The following is a 19,343-nucleotide window of genomic DNA, read 5'->3' as shown; positions in this document are numbered from 1 at the left end:
ATAGACCCATGTAAATATAGTCAACTGATCTTTGACAAAAGAGCAAAGGCAAGTGGAGCAAAGATAGTCTTTTCAACTAATGGTACTAAAACAACGGGACATCCACATGGACAACCATAAAATCTAGACACAGATCTCACAACCTTCACAAAATTAACTCAAAGTGCATCGCAGACTTAAGTGTTAAAACACATAACTGAAAAAATTCTAGAACACAGGAAAAACCTCAATGCCCTTGGGTTTGGTTATGACTTTTTTAAAGTAAAACACCAAAAGAACACTCAATAAAAGAATAATTGATAAGCTAGACTTGACTAAAATGAAAAATCAGCTCTGTGAAAGACAATGTCAAGAGAATGAGAAGATAAGCCACAGGTTTACCAAACAAAGATAATATTTGCAAGACATATCTGACAAAATACTCTCAAAACTCAACCATAAGAAAACAAGTAACTTGATTTAAAAATGGACAAAAGACCTGAAAAGACACCTCACCAAAGAAGAGACACAGGCCCTGGCTGGTTGGCTCAGCGGTAGAGCGTCAGCCTAGCGTGCGGAGGACCCGGGTTCGATTCCCGGCCAGGGCACACAGGAGAAGCGCCCATTTGCTTCTCCACCCCTCCGCCGCCGTGCCTTCCTCTCTGTCTCTCTCTTCCCCTCCCGCAGCCAAGGCTCCATTGGAGCAAAGATGGCCCGGGCGCTGGGGATGGCTCCTTGGCCTCTGCCTCAGGCGCTAGAGTGGCTCTGGTCGCAACATGGCGACGCCCAGGATGGGCAGAGCATCGCCCCCTGGTGGGCAGAGCATCGCCCCTGGTGGGCGTGCCGGGTGGATCCCGGTCGGGCGCATGCGGGAGTCTGTCTGACTATCTCTCCCTGTTTCCAGCTTCAGAAAAATGCAAAAAAAAAAAAAAAAAGAAGAGACACAGATAAGTATATGAAGAGATGTTCAACATCATATGTCATCTGTGAAATGCAAAATAAAACTTTTACACACCTATTAGAATGGTCAAAATCCAAAACACTGACATCAAATGCTGTAGAGCAGTGGTCCCCAACCTTTTTTGGGCCACGGACCGGTTTAATGTCAGAAAATATTTTCGACCAGGCGGTGGCACAGTGGATGGAGCGTTGGATTGGGGTGCAGAGAAAATATTTTCACAGACCGGCCTTTAGAGTGAGAAAGATAAATGTATCACGTGACCCAGACAAGCATCAAGAGTGAGTCTTAGACAGATGTAACAGAGGGAATCTGGTTGTTTTTTAAAAATAAAACATCGTTCAGACTTAAATATAAATAAAACGGAAAAAATGTAAGTTATTTATTCTTTCTCTGCAGACCAGTACCAAATGGCCCACAGACCGGTACCGGTCCGCTGCCCGGGGGTTGGGGACCACTGCTGTAGAGGATGTGGAGCAACAGAAACTCGCATTTGTTGATGGTGGGAATGCAAAGTGGTACAACCACTTTGGAAAATAATTTGGTGATTTCTTACAAAACTAAACATACTCTTACCCTATTATCCAGCAGTCACACTTTTTGGTATTTACCCAATGGAGTTGAAAGCTTCTGTTGTACCAAATCCTGCACATAGATGTATATAGCAGCTTTATTCATAACTGACAACACTTGGAAGCAGCCAAGATCTCATTCAGTAGGTGAGTGGATGAAAGTGTGTTACATCCAGATAATGGATATTTAGCACCAAAAAGTAATGAGCCATCAAACCATGAAAAGACATGGAGAAAACTTAGATGTATATTACTAAGTGAAAGAAGCCAATCTTCAAATATATGATGTCCTGGGAAATGCAGGATTATGAAAACAATAAAAAGGTCAGTTGCTGCTAGGGGTGAGGTGAGAGGGAGGGACAAATAGGCAGAATATTTTTAGGGCAGTAAAACTATTCCATATACTACAACAGTATGTACATGTTATAATTCTTTTTTTAAAAAAAAAACCCACACAATATGTACAACACCAACAGTGAACCTACTGTAAACCATGAACTTTGGGCGTTAATCATGTCAATGTAGGTTCATCGATTTTAACAAATGTACCACTTTAGTAAGGGGATGTTGATAGTGGTGTAGGTGTGGGTGTGTGGGGACAGAGGGGTACATGAGAACTCTGTACTTTCTGTTTAATTTTTTGTGTGTGTGAGAGAGAAACAGAGAGAGACAGAGGGACAGATAGGGACAGACAGGAAGGGAGAGAGATGAGAAATATCAGTTCTTCGTTGCGGTTCTTTAGTTGTTCATTGATTGATTTCTCATATGTGCCTTGACCAAGAGGACTATAGCAGACCGAGTGACCCCTTGCTCAAGCCAGAGACCTTGGGCTCAAGCTGGTGAGCCTTTCTCAAACCAGATGAGCCCATGCTCAAGCCAGTGACCTCGGGGTTTCGAACCTGGGTCCTCTGTGTCCCAGTCTGATGCTCTATCCACTGTGCTACGGCCTAGTCAGGCTCAACTCAACTTGGCTGTGAACCTAAAACTGCTCTAAAATTTAAGTTTATTGTTTTTTTAATTTAAAAACTAAATTTAAAAAGTCAAATGCATTTCTACATACTGGAAGGGAACAATCAGAAACTGAAATGGAAAATATCATTTACATAGCATCAACACGGAATGATTTCCTCCTCCACATAATTTTATAGGCAAATCTAAGTTAGAGATAGATTTAACCAAAAATCAAACGTTGTTGAGAGATATTATGTATTTAACACCTAAATAAATGGGGAGGTTTACTTTGTTCAAAGATCAATATGACTCAAATTATTAACATGTAAATTCTTCCCATATTGACCTATCTATAGATGCTGTGCAATGCCAACAAAAATTCCAGCTCATTAACAGAAAATGACAAAATGGTTTTAAAATTCATTTTATTCGACCATAAAAAAAAAAAGAAAAGGAATCTTACCATTTCAGACAGCATGGATGGACCTGGAGCACTATGCTAGGTGAAATAAGCCAGAGAGAGACAAATGCCATATGAGTTCACTCGTATGTGGAATATCTTATGAACAAAATAACTAACAAGCATAATAGAAACACTTTTAGAGAACAGACTGACAGCTGTCATAGAAGAGGAGCGTTTCAGGGCTGGGTGAAAAAGGTGAAGGGATTAAGCAAAAAAAAAAAAAAAACTAAAAAGAAAATTCATATGGAAATACAAAAACCAGAACAATTTTTAAAAACAACAAAATTGGATGCCAAACGCTATCTGATTTGAAGACTCATTGTAAGTTACAGCAAAGACAACGTGGTATTTTTGTAAAGATAGACATGTACATATGGCAACATATGTATTTGTCTAATTTTGTTGGCATTGCACAGCATCTATAGATAGGTCAATATGGTAACAGGAAAGTCTTAAACTCACACCTATGAGGAAAACTTATTTTTCACATAAAAGCAAAGACTTTTTTTTCAGTGGAAAAAGGACAGCTCTTTCAAAAAATGGTGCTAGCTATCCATACACAGTAAAATGTTACCCAGGATCCGTATTGTTGCATGTATAAAAATTAGCTCAAAATGAATCATACGCGTAAACATAAAACCTTCACTCTAAAACTTCCAGAAGAAGACCCAGGAGAAAAATCTTCGTGGCTCTGGGGTTGAAAGAGTGCCTAGATAAAAGCACAACCCAGCACCACGCAACCCTTTCTTCCGCCCCGTTCCAGCCCCGCCCCGGTACTCCCGCGCCAAGCCCCGCCCCTCCCACTCCGCTGCGCCCCGCCCCCTGGCGTCCAGGGGAGCCAGGCGGGGCGCGCGCCCGCCCGCTTTCCACCCGGAAGAGCCACCTGATCTGCGAAGTTGAGCGGAGCGCAGCCCGCCGTCCGTCGGGAGCGCGGGCCGGGCCGAGCCGCTCGCGGAGCGCCTATTTCGCTCTGCCGCGAGGCGGACCCGCCGGAGTCTGCGCGCCCCCGCGGCAGACGGCGCCTTGAGCGGCCCCGCGTTCGCGCCTTGCCTGCCCCGCCCACAGGCCTCCTCGCGACCCTGGGCTCGCGGCGCGACCCCGCCGCCAGGCCGGAGGTCTCCGCGCCACTCCGCGTGGGGAGCAGCGCGCGCCCGGTGGCTTCTGACATTGAATAATCGCCTGTAAGTGACGACCGCTGCCGCGTTTCACTGTTATTTATTTTTTCTCCTGCAGTTCGTCCCAAATGTCGCCCACACTTGGTTACTTCAAAAACTATTCAATTCCGGGACCGGTCCGGTGACGGAGCTGCCCGGGAGCCGAGCCCGGGAAGTACCCGAGTCCTGCCTAGATGGTGTAGGTCAGGGGCTGTTTGCAAAGCCGTAAGTGTGCAGAGAAGTCCTCCGCGCAGGGACCAACCACGTCTGCCCAGCGGCTAGCTGGACGGGCGGGCGGGGGGTAGGGGCGGGGCCTAGGACGCGGCGCGCCCAGCGAGGGGGCGTGGCTCCCGGCAGGTGCGGAGAGGCGACTGGACGGGAGGTGATTCCCAGGGAACCAGCTTGCAGTCTCCACTTACTCACTCTCATGGATTTACTTGTTGGTGCTTCACTTTTGTCTGGAGGGTAAAGTAATAACTTCAACATTATATTTTAACCTCAGCTATTCAATAAAAAAACAAATAAGGGACTTGGAAGCTATAAAAGAATAAGTACCACTAGTCTGTTTCTGGCTGGGTACTTTTGTGGAATTAGCAAACTGCTTAGAAACAGCTGATCAGCTTTGCACAGATATTGAAAATGAATGCTATTTTTAAAGAAGTTGCTTTGTTTAAAAAGATGAGTAGGCCTGACCTGTGGTGGCGCAGTGGATAAAGCATTGACCTGGAAATGCTGAGGTCGCTGGTTCGAAACCCTGGGCTTGCCTGGTCAAGGCACATATGGGAGTTGATGCTTCCTGCTCCTCCCCCCCTTCTCTATCTCTCTCTCCTTTCTAAAATGAATAAATAAAATAAAATTTAAAAAAAATGAGTAGGCGAAATTTAATCTGACTTGAATTTGAACTATGAGTTCTGAGGCTACCCCCTTCCTGCCCTGTGTGGAGCTGTCTTTTAAATTGCTAAATTTTTGGCTTCAACTTTAATATGCATTCGTAGACTCTTAGAGATTCTCTTGTAGCCACTTTTGGGAGTATAGTTTTTATATTTATTTACTTATTTATTTATTTATTTATTTATTATGAAGCAAAAGCCACATCATAGAAATACTGTATAGTTCCCTCCAAAGTGCATTTTCCCCTTTACGCTGGGCTGAGTTTATGTTACCTAACCAAAACACATTGATTTACAATGTAGTAGCCGTAATTTACTTTCCCTTATTCTGTCAGATATGCATATACCCATCTGTTAATCTCACAGTACTATCTGTAATTGTCAGGATTCTTTAGTCAACTTCTTATAGAGCCTAGTGCAGTCAATGTTAGTTGAATGAAATAAGCCAAATTATAGTTGAATGAAATAAGCCAAATTAAAGTACACTTTTCCTCCAGTACTCTCTATTTTTCCAGACCAAATAAGAGTTCTTAAATGGTCCAGTTTGGACTGTTTATTTGGGATTGTCACCCCATTTAAATTTGATCCTTCTCTCCTTTGTGCTCCTATTCATACTGCATTTTTACCATTGTTAGAGCACTCCTATGTTGATCTGCCCCTTAGTTCTGTTTAGGGCATACAGAACCTTTGATTGTGCTTTTATCTCGAAGCATAGTGCCTTGTACATGGTAGATACCTGCATGTATACATAAAAACAGAATGGGGTAGACTCTTTTAATGTGTAGATTCAAATTTTTAAAAGTGGTGCTAGGGTAATAGGGCAGGTTGAGTAATAATATTTACTGTACTTACTTTCATTCTGTAGTTATCATTTATAGACTGAATTTTGTTTCCTCAGTTTAATTATCCAGTTTTTTTTACACTTGAAACAGCTGATTTTGCAGAAGCCAATAGTTTTCCTGGGTCAGGAAATGAAAATAGGAAATAAATTCACCTCCAAATTTAAATTTCTAAAGCCAGTCTAATAACTATTCAAATCATAATTGGCTATCAGTCTGAATAGTAGTGTATGTTCCATTTATGTAGCAGAATACACACGCATACATGTGTTTTGTGTCTCTGTGTATCTAGAGAGAGAGAGAGAGAGAGAGAGAGAGAGAGGAGTCTCTACTTTATATGAATAAAACCCAGAAGCAAGACAATTGATACCAGGAGTAACTTTAGCCAAAAGACTGGCACTTAGGATTTTATACTTGTAAACAAATGTATGTATGGAGATTGGGTTAAAAAGAAAAAAGGGGGTCGGGCTTATTACATAATATAGGATTAATAAGAGGGAAGTTTTGGGGGAATAAATGGGAAAGACATTGGACAATTTTGTATTTGTAATCAGTGCTAACATATTCCTTACCCATTTAAAAAATGATACATTTACTAAGTAACAGATAATTCATGTCTAATGAAAATTTAAATTCAGTAGTATTTTTAAATTCAGTAGTATTTTGAGAGTATAGTGTGACTTAAAGCAGTGATTTTCAACTGTCCATCCGCCAGAAACTTTGTGCCAATCCACGAAAGTGTTAACCATGTTGTATGGTACAATATATAGAGTCTATAATTACTGTGTCTGCAACATCTGGGTGGTTAACTCTTTCGTATACCACCATGAAACTGCTGGTGGACCAGCCCCGGCCCACAAACCAGTGGTTGCTTTAAAACCACTGACCTAAAGTCAGTATGATTTACAACCACACAGTTTTTTTTGTTGTTGTTAATTTATGTGTAAGTCTAGTAGCAAATAATATATAATACAGTTCTTTCTTTTTTCTTCAGTTACCTAGATTCAAGATGAATAGCGATCAAATTGCACTGGTTGGTCAAGTGTTTGAGTCATATGCTTCGGAATACCATAAGAATGATATTCTTTTAATCCTGAAGGAAAGAGATGAAGATGCTCATTACCCAGTTGTGGTTAATGCCATGACTCTTTTTGAGACCAACATGGAAATTGGAGAATATTTCAACGCATTCCCCAATGAAGTACTGACTGTTTTTGATAGTGCGTTGCGAAGATCAGCGTTGACTATCCACCAGTCCCTTTCTCAGCCTGAGGATGTCTCCATGAAGCAGAATCTTCATACCAGAATCTCAGGTGAATCATTTAAGGATTTTATTGCCATGTTACTCTCTAGGAAGATTTTTGAGAAATCCTGACACATATTAAATATAGAAAACTAAGAAATAATTGTTATTTATACTTACAAATAATCTCATTGTGTAGTTGCTATAGCACTTGTCAGCCTGAGGGGGTTTTAACCCTTTGAGTAGCGAGTTTTTTGTTAACTCTTTGAGTGAGGACATACATGAACATTTGTATTACTCAAAACGGTAGTGAAGCCTGACCTGTGGTGGCGCAGTGGATAAAGCGTTGACCTGGAAATGCTGAGGTTGTCTGGTCAAGGCACATATGGGAGTTGATGCTTCCTGCTCCTCCCCCTTCTCTCTCTCTGTCTCCTCTCTCTCTCTCCTCTCTCTCTCTCTCTCTCTCTTTCTCCTTTCTAAAATGAATAAATGAAATAAAAAAAATAAAGATTTGCTTATAAAAAACAACAACAAAAAACACGTTAGTGAAGCATTGCCCAGGAATTTGGAAACAGGTTTGTTTTCCGAGTTAAATTGTAAAGTCAACACAGACTAGAGCAGAGATACACAAAAATTATCCGAAGCAAAAGTATGGCTCCCTTACTGGCAAAATGTGATGCAATCTAAGTTAATATAAATAAAGATTATTTTCATTAGGAAGTGGGCAAGTCAGCCTTGAAAGCCTAGAAAAAGCAGTCATAGTGGCACATGTTGGCAGTGCCCACTTGTTAGCATAGCATACAGTATATGGAGAGGGAGTCTCAGCAAGCAACAGAAAGTTCAAGTCTGTCTGTGGACTTGTAACCAGTGGTGGGATTCAGATAGTTGAACAACCAGTTCTCTGCCCTAATGACTGGTTTAATTATAAATAAACAATATACTGAAAGGTAGTTTTTATTTTGTGTATTTAATACTTAAATAAGAACAATAAAAAAGGTACAGAAAACTAGATTATAAGAGTTTTAAAATATTAATGAAAAAATATTAAGTAATACCTGACAAAAAACAATAAAACTATCATGCAAGATATTTCCATATTGCTTCTTGATTGGTGTCCTCACTTGCAGTTTTTTGCACCTGTGAACAGAATGAACATGACTATAGGCATTTAGAATATGCTGTTGCACAGATGAATGTTAAAATAGAGTAAGGAATATAAGTTTGCAGCTGCCCAAGTGCCCACCTTAAAGAGAACTCTGATTACAAGTGCCATTTTAACAACCAGTTTGCCTAACTCAACAAAAAATTAGGTATCAGGCTCTGGCCGGTTGGCTCAGCGGTAGAGCGTCGGCCTGGCATGCAGGGGTCCCGGGTTTGATTCCCGGCCAGGGCACAGAGGAGAAGCGCCCATCTGCTTCTCCACCCCTCCCCCTCTCCTTCCTCTCTGTCTCTCTCTTCCCCTCCCGCAGCCAAGGTTCCATTGGAGCAAAGATGGCCCGGGCGCTGGGGATGGCTCTGTGGCCTCTGCCTCAGTCGCTAGAATGGCTCTGGATGCAACAGAGCAATGCCCCAGAGGGGCAGAATATCACCCCCTGGTGGGCATGCCGGGTGGATCCCGGTCGGGCGCATGTGGGAGTCTGACTGCCTCCCCGTTTCCAGCTTTGGAAAAATGAAAAAAAAAAGAAAGAAAAAAAATTAGGTATCAGTTCTGCTGAACCGTTGCGAACCAGCTGAATCCCACCATGGCTTGTAGCCTGTAACAACAGATTAATTTAGCCTGGTGTCTTAAGCATTCAGTTCATATTAGTTGCTTAAAAAAAAAATTTCCATGCTTCCCAAACTACCTTCTGATTATTGTTTTGTATTTGGCTTTCGGAGTAGATAATTATCAACAGGGAGAAAATGTGCTGACTAAAGTATAATCGTACCTGTTAGGGTTTTATCTCATGAGCTTGGCAAATGTGACAGTTCTGAGTGCGCACTTACCAGGTGTCAGAGCTACTGAATTCTGAGGCCCAGACAATGGACCATGGGAAATGAACCAGTGTAACTAATGCTGTTTTGATAAACCTGTTAGGAGGCAGCCTGTGACTGTCACAGCCAGCCTTACTCTACTCCAGTGATGCATTACAGCCAAACACAAGAAAGAGGGTGTTCCCACATAAAAATTTTCTGACATTTTGTACCTGTTAAGTTGCTTTTTTACTAACAGTGAAAACCACAAGGTTGCTAAAAGATAAAGTGATGGTGTGAGTAAACCTCTAGGCAATTCAAGGGGTGGAAACACTGCCAAACCTACATATTAGTAAATCCTGGCCCTTACTGAAAGAGCAGGAGTCTTCCAGCACTGTGGTACTCTGGCCGTTGTGCTGCCATCTCCTTGTCACTCAGCCCTGTGGTTTACTCAGGGTCATAAACTGATTTTATATGTGGCCAGTGGCAGTATAGTCTTTGTTGAACATGGTTATAATGTTGATCCTGGTTATTATCTAGATTTGTACTTTTATGCAAGTCTGTTGATAATTGTTATTGTTCTTTGAAATAATTTTTTTCTATTTTCTTAATTGATTTTATTTGTTTTTCTTAAGTGAAACTCGAAGTTTTTCTTTCCCTGAAATTATACTTTCTTCCTCAGGAAATATGAGAAAAGTAGATTCCGTGGAGTAAAATGCCAAGGTTGAGGTAATTTTGGTTTTTTTCCCCCTTCATCAGGTTTGCCCGTTTGTCCTGAGCTGGTGAGGGAGCACATTCCTAAAACCAAGGATGTGGGACACTTTTTATCTGTCACTGGGACAGTGATTCGCACAAGCCTCGTGAAGATCCTGGAGTTTGAACGGGATTACATGTGTAACAAGTGCAAGCATGTATTTGTGGTAAAGGCTGACTTTGAGCACTATTACACCTTCCGCCGGCCGTCTTCATGTCCCAGTTTGGAGAGATGTAATTCTTCAAAATTCACTTGCCTCTCAGACTTGTCTTCATCTCCAAGCAGGTGTAGAGATTATCAGGAAATCAAAATTCAGGAACAGGTAAATAATCAAATAAATGAGAAAAGTGACAGATTTGAAGAAGTGTTATTCAGCTATGGGCAAATTGCTAGGACTTGGGAACACAACGGGTTACAGGTGAAACTTGTGAGATCACTTTGTGGAAGATCAAGTGTGAACCTGTTGCACATGTGTCAGAATAGAGTAGTTAGAGACCATGATATAAACATATTTTATGCAGAGTATTGGCAAGAGGGTTATGGAATGACTTAATAATTATGTTAAAGTTAAGTGAGTATTTAAGCAGTTCAAACTAGCCGTACCTAACTAAGGAATAGGAGAATATTAAATGGGTTCAATATTGGAATGGGCAGGATTTTGGGGCTAGGCCTAATTTTTATTTGCTGTGCCAAATGAGGTATATATACATAACCACTTTAATACACACCTGATTTTTATTGTACTTGCCACTTAAACACAAAGTCTAATTTAGTATCAAGGACTCAGACTCGTTCTTTCTACACCATTCTTAACTCATGGCCTCTATTTTTATGGTTGTCTATATTCCAAAATGGCAGCTACAACTCCATCACATCTGTATCCTAGTCAGAGTACAGAAACAAGGAGGAATAGGCAAAAACACCTGCCATCTAACCCAAGTCACCATCTATGTAGTCCCCTTCCAAGTTTCCTTTAACATATCTAGTTATATCCTCTTGGCCAGAATTTAGTCATATGACCACACTCCGATGCAAGGGAGCCTGGGAGAGAAAGTCTTTACAGGGCACTTGTTCACATAGAATAAAACCAGGGTTTTTTTTCTAAGGAGTAATCAAAGGAACTGAGTGATTTGTACCAGGTCTTATGGCTAGAAATCAGGAAAGAACTGCTTCTTTATTTCTGGTAAGTTCCTTTGTTAATTATGTTTAGTAGTTGGAGCATGTGTTTATTTTGACCATCCACAGATAGATTATATTTGGAGATATTTTCCAAATATTGGTGTTTTTCTTTTACTCTAATTGTATTGAATTTTTTTTTATTTTTGTTTTTTTTTTTTTTGACAGTGACAGAGTCAGAAAGAGGGATAGATAGGAACAAACAGACAGGGAAAGAGATGAGAAGCATCAATTCTTTGTTGTATCACTTTAGTTATTCATTGATTGCTTTTTGTGTGCTTTGACCATGGGGCTACAGCAGACAGAGTAACCCCTTGCTCAGGCCAGCGACCTTGGCCTCAAGCTGGTGAGCTCTGCTCAAAACAGATGAACCCGCGTTCAAGCTGGTGATTTTGGGGTCTCGAACCTGGGTCCCCATTTCCTAGTCTGATGCTCTATCCACTGCTCCACTGCCTGGTCAGGTTAGTTTTAGTGAATTTTTAAACTGATAGTATATACAGTTTGCAAGAAAATTTTGTAAATCCCCATATAATTAAATTGTATGTCGGCCCTGCCCAGTTGGCTCAGCGGTAGAGTATCGGCCTGGCGTGCAGGAGTCCCGGGTTTGATTCCCGGCCAGCGCACACAGAAGCGCCCATCTGCTTCTCCACCCCTCCCCCTCTCTTTCCTCTCTGTCTCTCTCTTCCCCTCCTGCAGCCGAGGCTCCATTGGAGCAAAGATGGCCGGGGCGTTGGGGATGGCTCTGCGGCCTCTGCCTCAGGCGCTAGAGTGGCTCTGGATGCAACAGAGCGACGCCCCAGAGGGGCAGAACATCGCCCCTTGGTGGGCGTGCCGGGTGGATCCCAGTCTGGCGCGTGTGGGAGTCTGTCTGACTGCCTCCCCGTTTCCAGCTTCGGAAAAATGAAAAAAAATAAAATAAAAAGAATCACTTATCTAATGAAATCCATACATTAAAAAAAAATTGTATGTCACTACAGAGAAATAGAAGTGGTCATTTCAAGATTTGCTAGGCTTCAGAATGTACTTAGCATATATTTAAGCATATTTAGTATCTGTTTTCTTTTCTTTGCTAGGTTCAAAGGCTATCTGTTGGAAGTATTCCACGGTCTATGAAGGTTATCCTAGAAGATGACTTAGTAGACACTTGCAAATCTGGTAAGAATTAACTTTTGCTAGCTTACACAGGAGGTCCTAATATATTACTGTGGAAAAGCTACTTTTTGTTTTCCCACTAGTGAGTATGGAGATGTACTGCTTTCCTTGAGAACAGAGACTAGCATGGAGGGGCATGCCTGCAGGACAGAAGCTGGGCTGCAGCTTAGCGGTCTTGTCCAGCTGATTATTTTACAGATGAAGAACCTGACTTGCCTAAGGTCACTTAGAAAGTTAAGTGACAGACCTGGAACATGAACCCAGATCTGCTGACTTCTAGACCTGGACTCTTTTCAGCGCACCACAGCTTAACAGGAGCAACTTTAAAACAATGTTGGTGTGGGCAGTTATGTAAGATGCATCAGAGGATGTGGCTGTGAAATGTTACTATAGCTTTCATGGTGTCTAGAAGAAAGGAAGTGATTGTTTCTCTCTGCTCTGTGTTGGTGACACTACTATAGCAGTCACATTGATTTGGGTCTTCTGTCCTCAGAGGGTCCTTAGTGTTTCCACTGGCCAGTTGCCTGGCTTGGGAGGGAACTTGAATCATACTGAAAGAACTGTGAGTGGTTAGTGGGAATAAGCCTCGGGGAGGACATGACAACCGACTTTCATTTGTTGGGAGACTGTCATATAGAAATGGAATTGGAATTACAGAAGATGTGATTGGGTTTCAGTGGGCTGGAGGTTCAGGCAGATAGAGTTTGACTCATTGTGTACTAATCAGAAGTGTCCAACATATGGGCCTTGGATGACGGTGAGTTTAAACCAAGGGTGTACAACATTTTGTCAGCCTCATGATCCGGATGATCTACAGTGTTTCAAGCAAATTAAAGACTCTCTGAGCTTCAGAGCTGTTCTGAAAATCTGAGGCTCCAGAAGCCTGGTTGTTGTGATGTCATTCTTAGTTATACTTGGATCCTTGCCCCTCTGAGCTCACCTTGCCCTCTCTTACTCTCTTCATTTGGGATCCGGGGAAGAATCAAAAAGTATTTGGGAAAGGGCAAGGATTAATGTCAGCCTATGTCAATAAAATGTAAGTGTTCTACAATGAACTTTTTTATTTATTTTTTTGCTTTTAGAAGTATTGTATTTTATTTGCTTTGAGACAAGTACTACATTCAAATGGAAGGTGATCAGTGTTCAGACTTAACTTGAGATTTTCTTAACATGTCAATACTACTCTTCCAAAGTAGCTAAGAAAATTGGGCCTTTTTTCAAGTTTTTCCTTTCAAATAATAATTATATTTTACTTTTAAAGGTGGATATTTGCAATCTTACCACACAAATCTGAAAGAATATTGTGTATAGTTTACTTTCACAAGTCTGTGAAAGTGATGAAAAAAATGAACTTTATTAGGAGAACGATGCTTAGCTTTAGATCACAATATTACTTGAAAAGATTAGGGCTATACATTTTAATCTTCCCATTCCAAATGGAAAAACAAAATCAGCTCATAAAAAAATAATGAGCCTCAGCCTGACCTGTGGTGGCGCAGTGGATAAAGCATCAACCTGGAAATGCTGAGGTCGCCGGTTCAAAAAACCCTGGGCTTGCCTGGTCAAGGCACATATGGGAGTTGATGCTTCCAGCTCCTCCCCCCTGTCTCTCTCTCTCCCTCTCTGTTTCGCTCTCTCCCTCTCTCTCTCTCCTCTCTAAAAAATGAATAAATAAAAATAAAATAAAAAATAATGAGCCTTGTATTACTTAACACAAAATTAATAAGTACAGGTCCTTGATATGTTTTATAAAGTAATATTAAAGAATACCAAAATAAATTATTGTTTTTACAAAGAAAATGTTTGGAAAGGGGGTGGAGGAGGTGAAAGAGGTAAAGAGGGGATAAATGGTGACAAAAGGAGACTTGACTGGGGTGGTGACCACACAATACAGTATATACAGTATACAGATGATGTGTTATAGAATTGTACTCCTGAAATCTATATAATTTTATTAACCAATGACACCCCAATAAATTCAATAAATTAAAAAAAAATTAAATAACTGAGCCTGGCCTGTGGTGGCGCAGTGGATAAAGGGTCGACCTGGAACGCTGAGGTCGCTGGTTTGAAACCCTGGGCTTGCCTGGTCAAAGTACATATGGGAGTTGATGCTTCCTGCTCCTCCCCACTTCTGTCTCTCTCCTCTCTAAAATGAATAAATAAAATATTTTTAAAAAATTTAGATATTGGAAGGTTTTGTCAATCAGCATTGTCACCCAAGAGGGTCAATATTATTCTCTCTTCTGCAGTAACCACATTTAAATATTATAAGAGATAGTCTTAATAAAATTGGTGTTTTTTTTAAATGGATGTGTTGGTGATAGCTTGTATTTATAATGCAGAAAGAGAACAGGAGAATAAACGGTGCTTTCCTTGGCTGTGGGTAGAGGGTAGGGCCATGAGATGAACGTGACACCGCTCAGCCTGGGCTTGAACAGCATACACACAAGCAGACTGCCATCGAAGTGATCAGCTTGAAATTTTAATCAAAGGCTTTTTCAAACCAAAGTACAGTTGTACAACACAGTTCTCCTCATTCATTCTTCTCCCTCACTGTCAACTTCCCATACTGACAGAAGAGTGCAATAGAATTTGAAAGTCTTTTGGATTTATAGACTTCAAATCTCAAACAGAGTTGTCCTCACAACTACAAATTTCTCATCGCTTGTATAAGGCTGCTAATTCCAGCCCAAGAACAGGGAATGGAAACCCGTTTCCTTACCATCTTCTGTTCCCTACACGCATTGTCCTCACAACTACAAATCTCTCATCGCTTGTGTAAGGCTGCTAATTCCAGCCCAAGAACAGGGGATGGAAACCCGTTTCCTTGCCATCTTCTGTTCCCTACACGCATTCCCCCCTTGTCCAGACCTTTGTCTGTGAGGAGAATATGAGAGCTTAGCTTTTCTTTTTCATCCTCATATTCCAAATAACTTAAAAGCTGCCTAACAATTTCCACTTCTTTTTAACATTTCAGTTAAATTGACAGTGGGTCAGAAGCTGGAAATGATTGCTAAATCTTACTGAATATCAGCAGTTGCCTTTCAGTTCACCTCAACATTCCCTGCTTTAAATATTTCCCATTTTTTCTAATGTAACCTTCATCTCTATAAAGAACAGATAACACAGGTATGTGTGCTAGGCAGCAACAGGTATGTCTGATCTCTTTCTTCCCAGTTCTTCCCTACCAAACTGAAAATGCTTCATTTCACCAAATCCCATCATTCCCTTTTAAACCTTAGACTTCTCCAAACGTCATTTTAGCTGACATTAAAATGAGGCAAACACTGTATGTAAATAAAAGTTCAGTATCTACAGTTAATAATTCTTGATCAAAAGACTTCATCCATCCAAGAATCACCAACTCCTAGTTTGAAATTTATGTCAATACATTAACTATTACTATAGTTATCTAAACAATATGCTAAGGAAATAACAGCCTTGATTGTGAATTTTCTGCTAAATGGACAAGTCTTTGTCAAAGTACCTTGTTCATACAGGACTCTAGATTTTTTTTTTTAGAACTCTAGATTTTAACCCAAACCTATGATTATTTTGAACATGAAATTTATCTTTTGACAGAGAATATGGTGTGTTCATGCTGTTCTTCTAAACTGAATTCTGTCTGCACTGAAAAAAATCTTTAGGTATTTTTTTTTCACATGCCACTAATGAAAAAGAATGTAGCCTGACCTGTGGTGGCGCAGTGGATAGGGCATCAACCTGGAAATGCTGAGGTCGCCAGTTCAAAACCCTGGGCTTGCCTGGTCAAGGCACATTTGGGAGTTGATGCTTTCTGTTCCTCCCCCTTCTCTCTCTCTCTCCTCTAAAATGAATAAATAAATTAAAAGAAAAAGAAAAAGAATGTATGGAAGCAGTCTGTCCACACCTATGTTTTCATTATCCCTAGCTACAAACTTCTGTGAGACTCAAAAGACATAAGTGCATAATCCTTGCCCATCAGGAATGTATAGTCTAGTTAGGAACCCCACACTGACACTGCAGTTACTGGAGGATGTGTGCTGGCGAAGCCAGGGCGGCAGGGCAGCGCTGGGTCTGACTGGGCCGGCCGCCATGGGAAGCACACTCAGGAGACAGCGGCACAGAGACTGGGTTGCATGAAAGTAAGAAATTTAGCTTTCTGAAACTAATATTTTTATAATTTTTATTATAGGACACAAAAATGAGTATTAACTTGGACTATCATATGTACCTCATAATTGTGCTGATGCTCTTATGAATCCACCATTCAAAACATGTATAGATAGTTGCTTGGTATTTATTTATTCATTCCCTGTTTCGTTCATTTTTTTGTTCATTTTTTAATGCAGTAAATAAAATATTAACAAATGTATTGAGTACAATTTAATATATAAAAAATTAAAACTAGTATCAGTCATCGCTTAGATTCTTTCCTTTCCTGACAGTAAACCGATTATAGTTTAACCTTCTGGATACAATTCTCACCTCTTTAAATGAGAACTTTATGTCTCCCGATTCTGAGAGGATAAGTAAGCATTTCACCCAGTATAGTAATTAATGATGAATAAATTGTCTAGTAAATCATTTTCCCAGTAAAGGGTAATAATTTGGTATGATTATAATGTGACAGATTAAGAAAAATAAAAATGCTGACTTTAGCTGTTAGTTGTACAGATACAAATACCTAACTAAAAAAGAAAATCAGGAATCTGGTGGTTTTTTACACCCATATATTTTCTGAATGAGTGTTGGATGAGTTACAACATTCTCAGCCCTTGTCAGGAAGTGATTTATATCTTAGTTCTGGTCCTTTGTGTTGCAAGTCTGTGCCCGGCGCGCAGGATGCTACTGTTAGACTCACTGGTGCTTTTTCCCAGGTGATGACCTCACTATTTATGGGGTCGTAATGCAACGGTGGAAGCCCTTTCAGCAAGATGTGCGCTGTGAAGTGGAGATCGTCCTGAAAGCCAATTATGTCCAAGTAAATAACGAGCAGTCTGCAGGGATCATTATGGATGAGGAGGTCCGAAAGGAGTTTGAAGAGTTTTGGGATTACTATAAGACTGATCCTTTTGCAGGTTTGTGATTAAGGGTATACTGTAACACTGATAATTATTAGTGGCATTTCATTCAGTAAACAGGTTGTCTGTGGTTGGGGACAGCCCTACATGCTCCCTCACTCAGTGACCGAGTTCACAGGGTAGTAGCTGACATCAGTGCCTGCAGCCACAGTATTCCCTGCAGCTCTTTTCTGGCATAGCCTTTTCTAGTTAGGTATCTGGAAAATTAAGGCCGAATTCCAAGAGATTTTTCATTTCTAGCTATTTTGACATCTTATACTGACAGAATAGTTTCAGAATTTTCTACTTTCTTTACCAATTAAATATACAGTTCTTCCTTATATAGGCAAAAATCATCCTATTGTGACACCTCATTCTATTAAACTAAAGCCATTATTTCGTTTCTGATGTCATTTAAATTATATTAATAGTTTCACTCTATTTTAGCTGAAGATTTAAAAATAGGAGATCAGTAGAAAAGATGATGAGAGATGAAAAAAAGCTTTGTCATCACAGCAAAAATCTTATGACACTAAGCTAAAATTACATAGATTAAAACATTACAACCTTTGGGTTTGTAAAGTATTTTTTTTACAAAAATTCCAAATGTATAAATTGTATAAAACACTGATTAAATCTTCAAATGTCTGTTTTCCTTCTTCCTTGGAGGTAATAAACCAAAGGCAGTAATAAGCTGTTTCTAATAAACTTCACCTCCACTCTAATACACAGTGATTACTGTATTCTTACATCACATGCTGAACTGGACAGATACCATTTCACCAAAAAAAAAAAAAGGCCCTAATTTGCTAAATAGAGGCAGTCTGCTTTTATTTTGTGGAATGTTATAATTTCTTGCTTATATATGTAGCATATATGTAACAGTTCCTGGTCATTCTTTTATCTGGTCTATACAGAAAGAACCAAAGGTCTTTATATTGTGGCTTTATTAAGCAAACCTTATGTGACTCATACATGTTTTTAAATGAATTTTTTTAATTCCAATTCTGAGGATCAAATCCTTACAAAAACCTGTAGATCTCCCTCAGACCTGTCTTCCTTAATAACCACAGTTCCTCAGCTCAGCTCTGCCTGGAGACAGTGAAGGGAAGGCGTCAGACAGCACCCCGACCAGGCCCTCCGAAGTGCTTTGTGCTGGAGATGAAAAGAGTCTATCTTGGTTTAATTAGAACGTTATAGATGTACAACTCATTTTACTGAATAAAAGGAAGAAAGCATATAATAACCTTGTGGGAACTAAGAAGGGCTCTTTCCACTCTCTTTCCATGCCACCAGAATGGTGCAAGTAAATGTCCTGGCTGATGCTCTCAAGAGTATTAGCAATGCCAAAACGAGAAGCAAGTGCCAGGTTCTTAGACCATGCTCCGACATCGTCTGGTTTCTAATGGTGATGATGAAGCATACTCACATTGGCGAATTTGAAATTATTCTCACAGAGCTGGCAAAATTGTTGTGAACCACATGGCAGGTTAAACAAGTGTGGAGTACTCAGTCCCAGATTTGGTGTACAATTCAGAGATTTAGAAAAACGGCAGAACCTGCTCCTGCATGGCATCATGAACCATGAAGAAGCAAGACGAAAACGAGGGGAGATTTTTCTAGGGATGTAATACATATGTACAAATAAAATGCCGCACTGGAAAAAAGAACAGGAAGTATATGTATGTTGTGGATGGGGTGGGTGAAGGTGAGGTGCTATGTCCAACAGGGCATCTTCATTCTGCTAGTCTAATGCCAGAGATTACTTAGAGGTTAACCTGCTTCGTTAAGACTTGAAACTGTGGATATTGACTAGGAGAAGCCAGAGGCCTTATTCTAATCTACAGGGACCTCAGGGATCATGTGATCATGTGTTCCTGGTGCTTAGATACTGGAAAGAAACCCACACATATGGATTGGAGTCCTTTGGGCCATCAGCCCACTCTAGTGTGACTCAGTTATCTTAGATGTAAGCAGTTCTCTTCATTGGGGTAACAAAGGGCCATAGCCATACTATTAACATGGCATAGAACCAGAAATTTGGGGGGGGGGGGTGGAGGAGGTGGTATCCATTCTAATATATTTTCTTCCATGATATTGCCAGGGGAGCCTCTATTGCCACTATCCAAGAAATCGAGTTTTTCAACTTTAGACAACAAATTAGGGGAATGGCCCTTCCCCTTTGCATTTTCTGGTACCTCAGACCTGCCTTTG

General features: G+C 40.5%; 1 protein-coding gene across 4 annotated transcripts in view; it reads left to right on the top strand.

Moving 5' to 3' along the window:
• Window positions 1-3,805: 3,805 nt before the first annotated feature.
• MCM9 (minichromosome maintenance 9 homologous recombination repair factor) overlaps window positions 3,806-19,343 on the top strand; it is a 73,962-nt gene continuing 58,424 nt past the window's right edge. For all 4 annotated transcript variants that reach the window (XM_066248476.1, XM_066248475.1, XM_066248477.1 and 1 more), the window contains exons 1-5: window positions 3,806-4,104; window positions 6,801-7,119; window positions 9,762-10,078; window positions 12,006-12,087; window positions 16,947-17,147. In XM_066248476.1, the coding sequence (XP_066104573.1) occupies window positions 6,816-7,119; window positions 9,762-10,078; window positions 12,006-12,087; window positions 16,947-17,147 (904 nt within the window). In that variant the 5' untranslated portion in view covers window positions 3,806-4,104; window positions 6,801-6,815. The remainder of the gene's footprint in view (window positions 4,105-6,800; window positions 7,120-9,761; window positions 10,079-12,005; window positions 12,088-16,946; window positions 17,148-19,343) is intronic.

The sequence above is a fragment of the Saccopteryx bilineata genome, chromosome 12 (genome assembly GCF_036850765.1).
Source record: "Saccopteryx bilineata isolate mSacBil1 chromosome 12, mSacBil1_pri_phased_curated, whole genome shotgun sequence".
Taxonomy (NCBI): domain Eukaryota; kingdom Metazoa; phylum Chordata; class Mammalia; order Chiroptera; family Emballonuridae; genus Saccopteryx; species Saccopteryx bilineata.
Note: the sequence above shows the minus strand (reverse complement) of the source record. Positions and strands in the feature narration are given on the sequence as shown.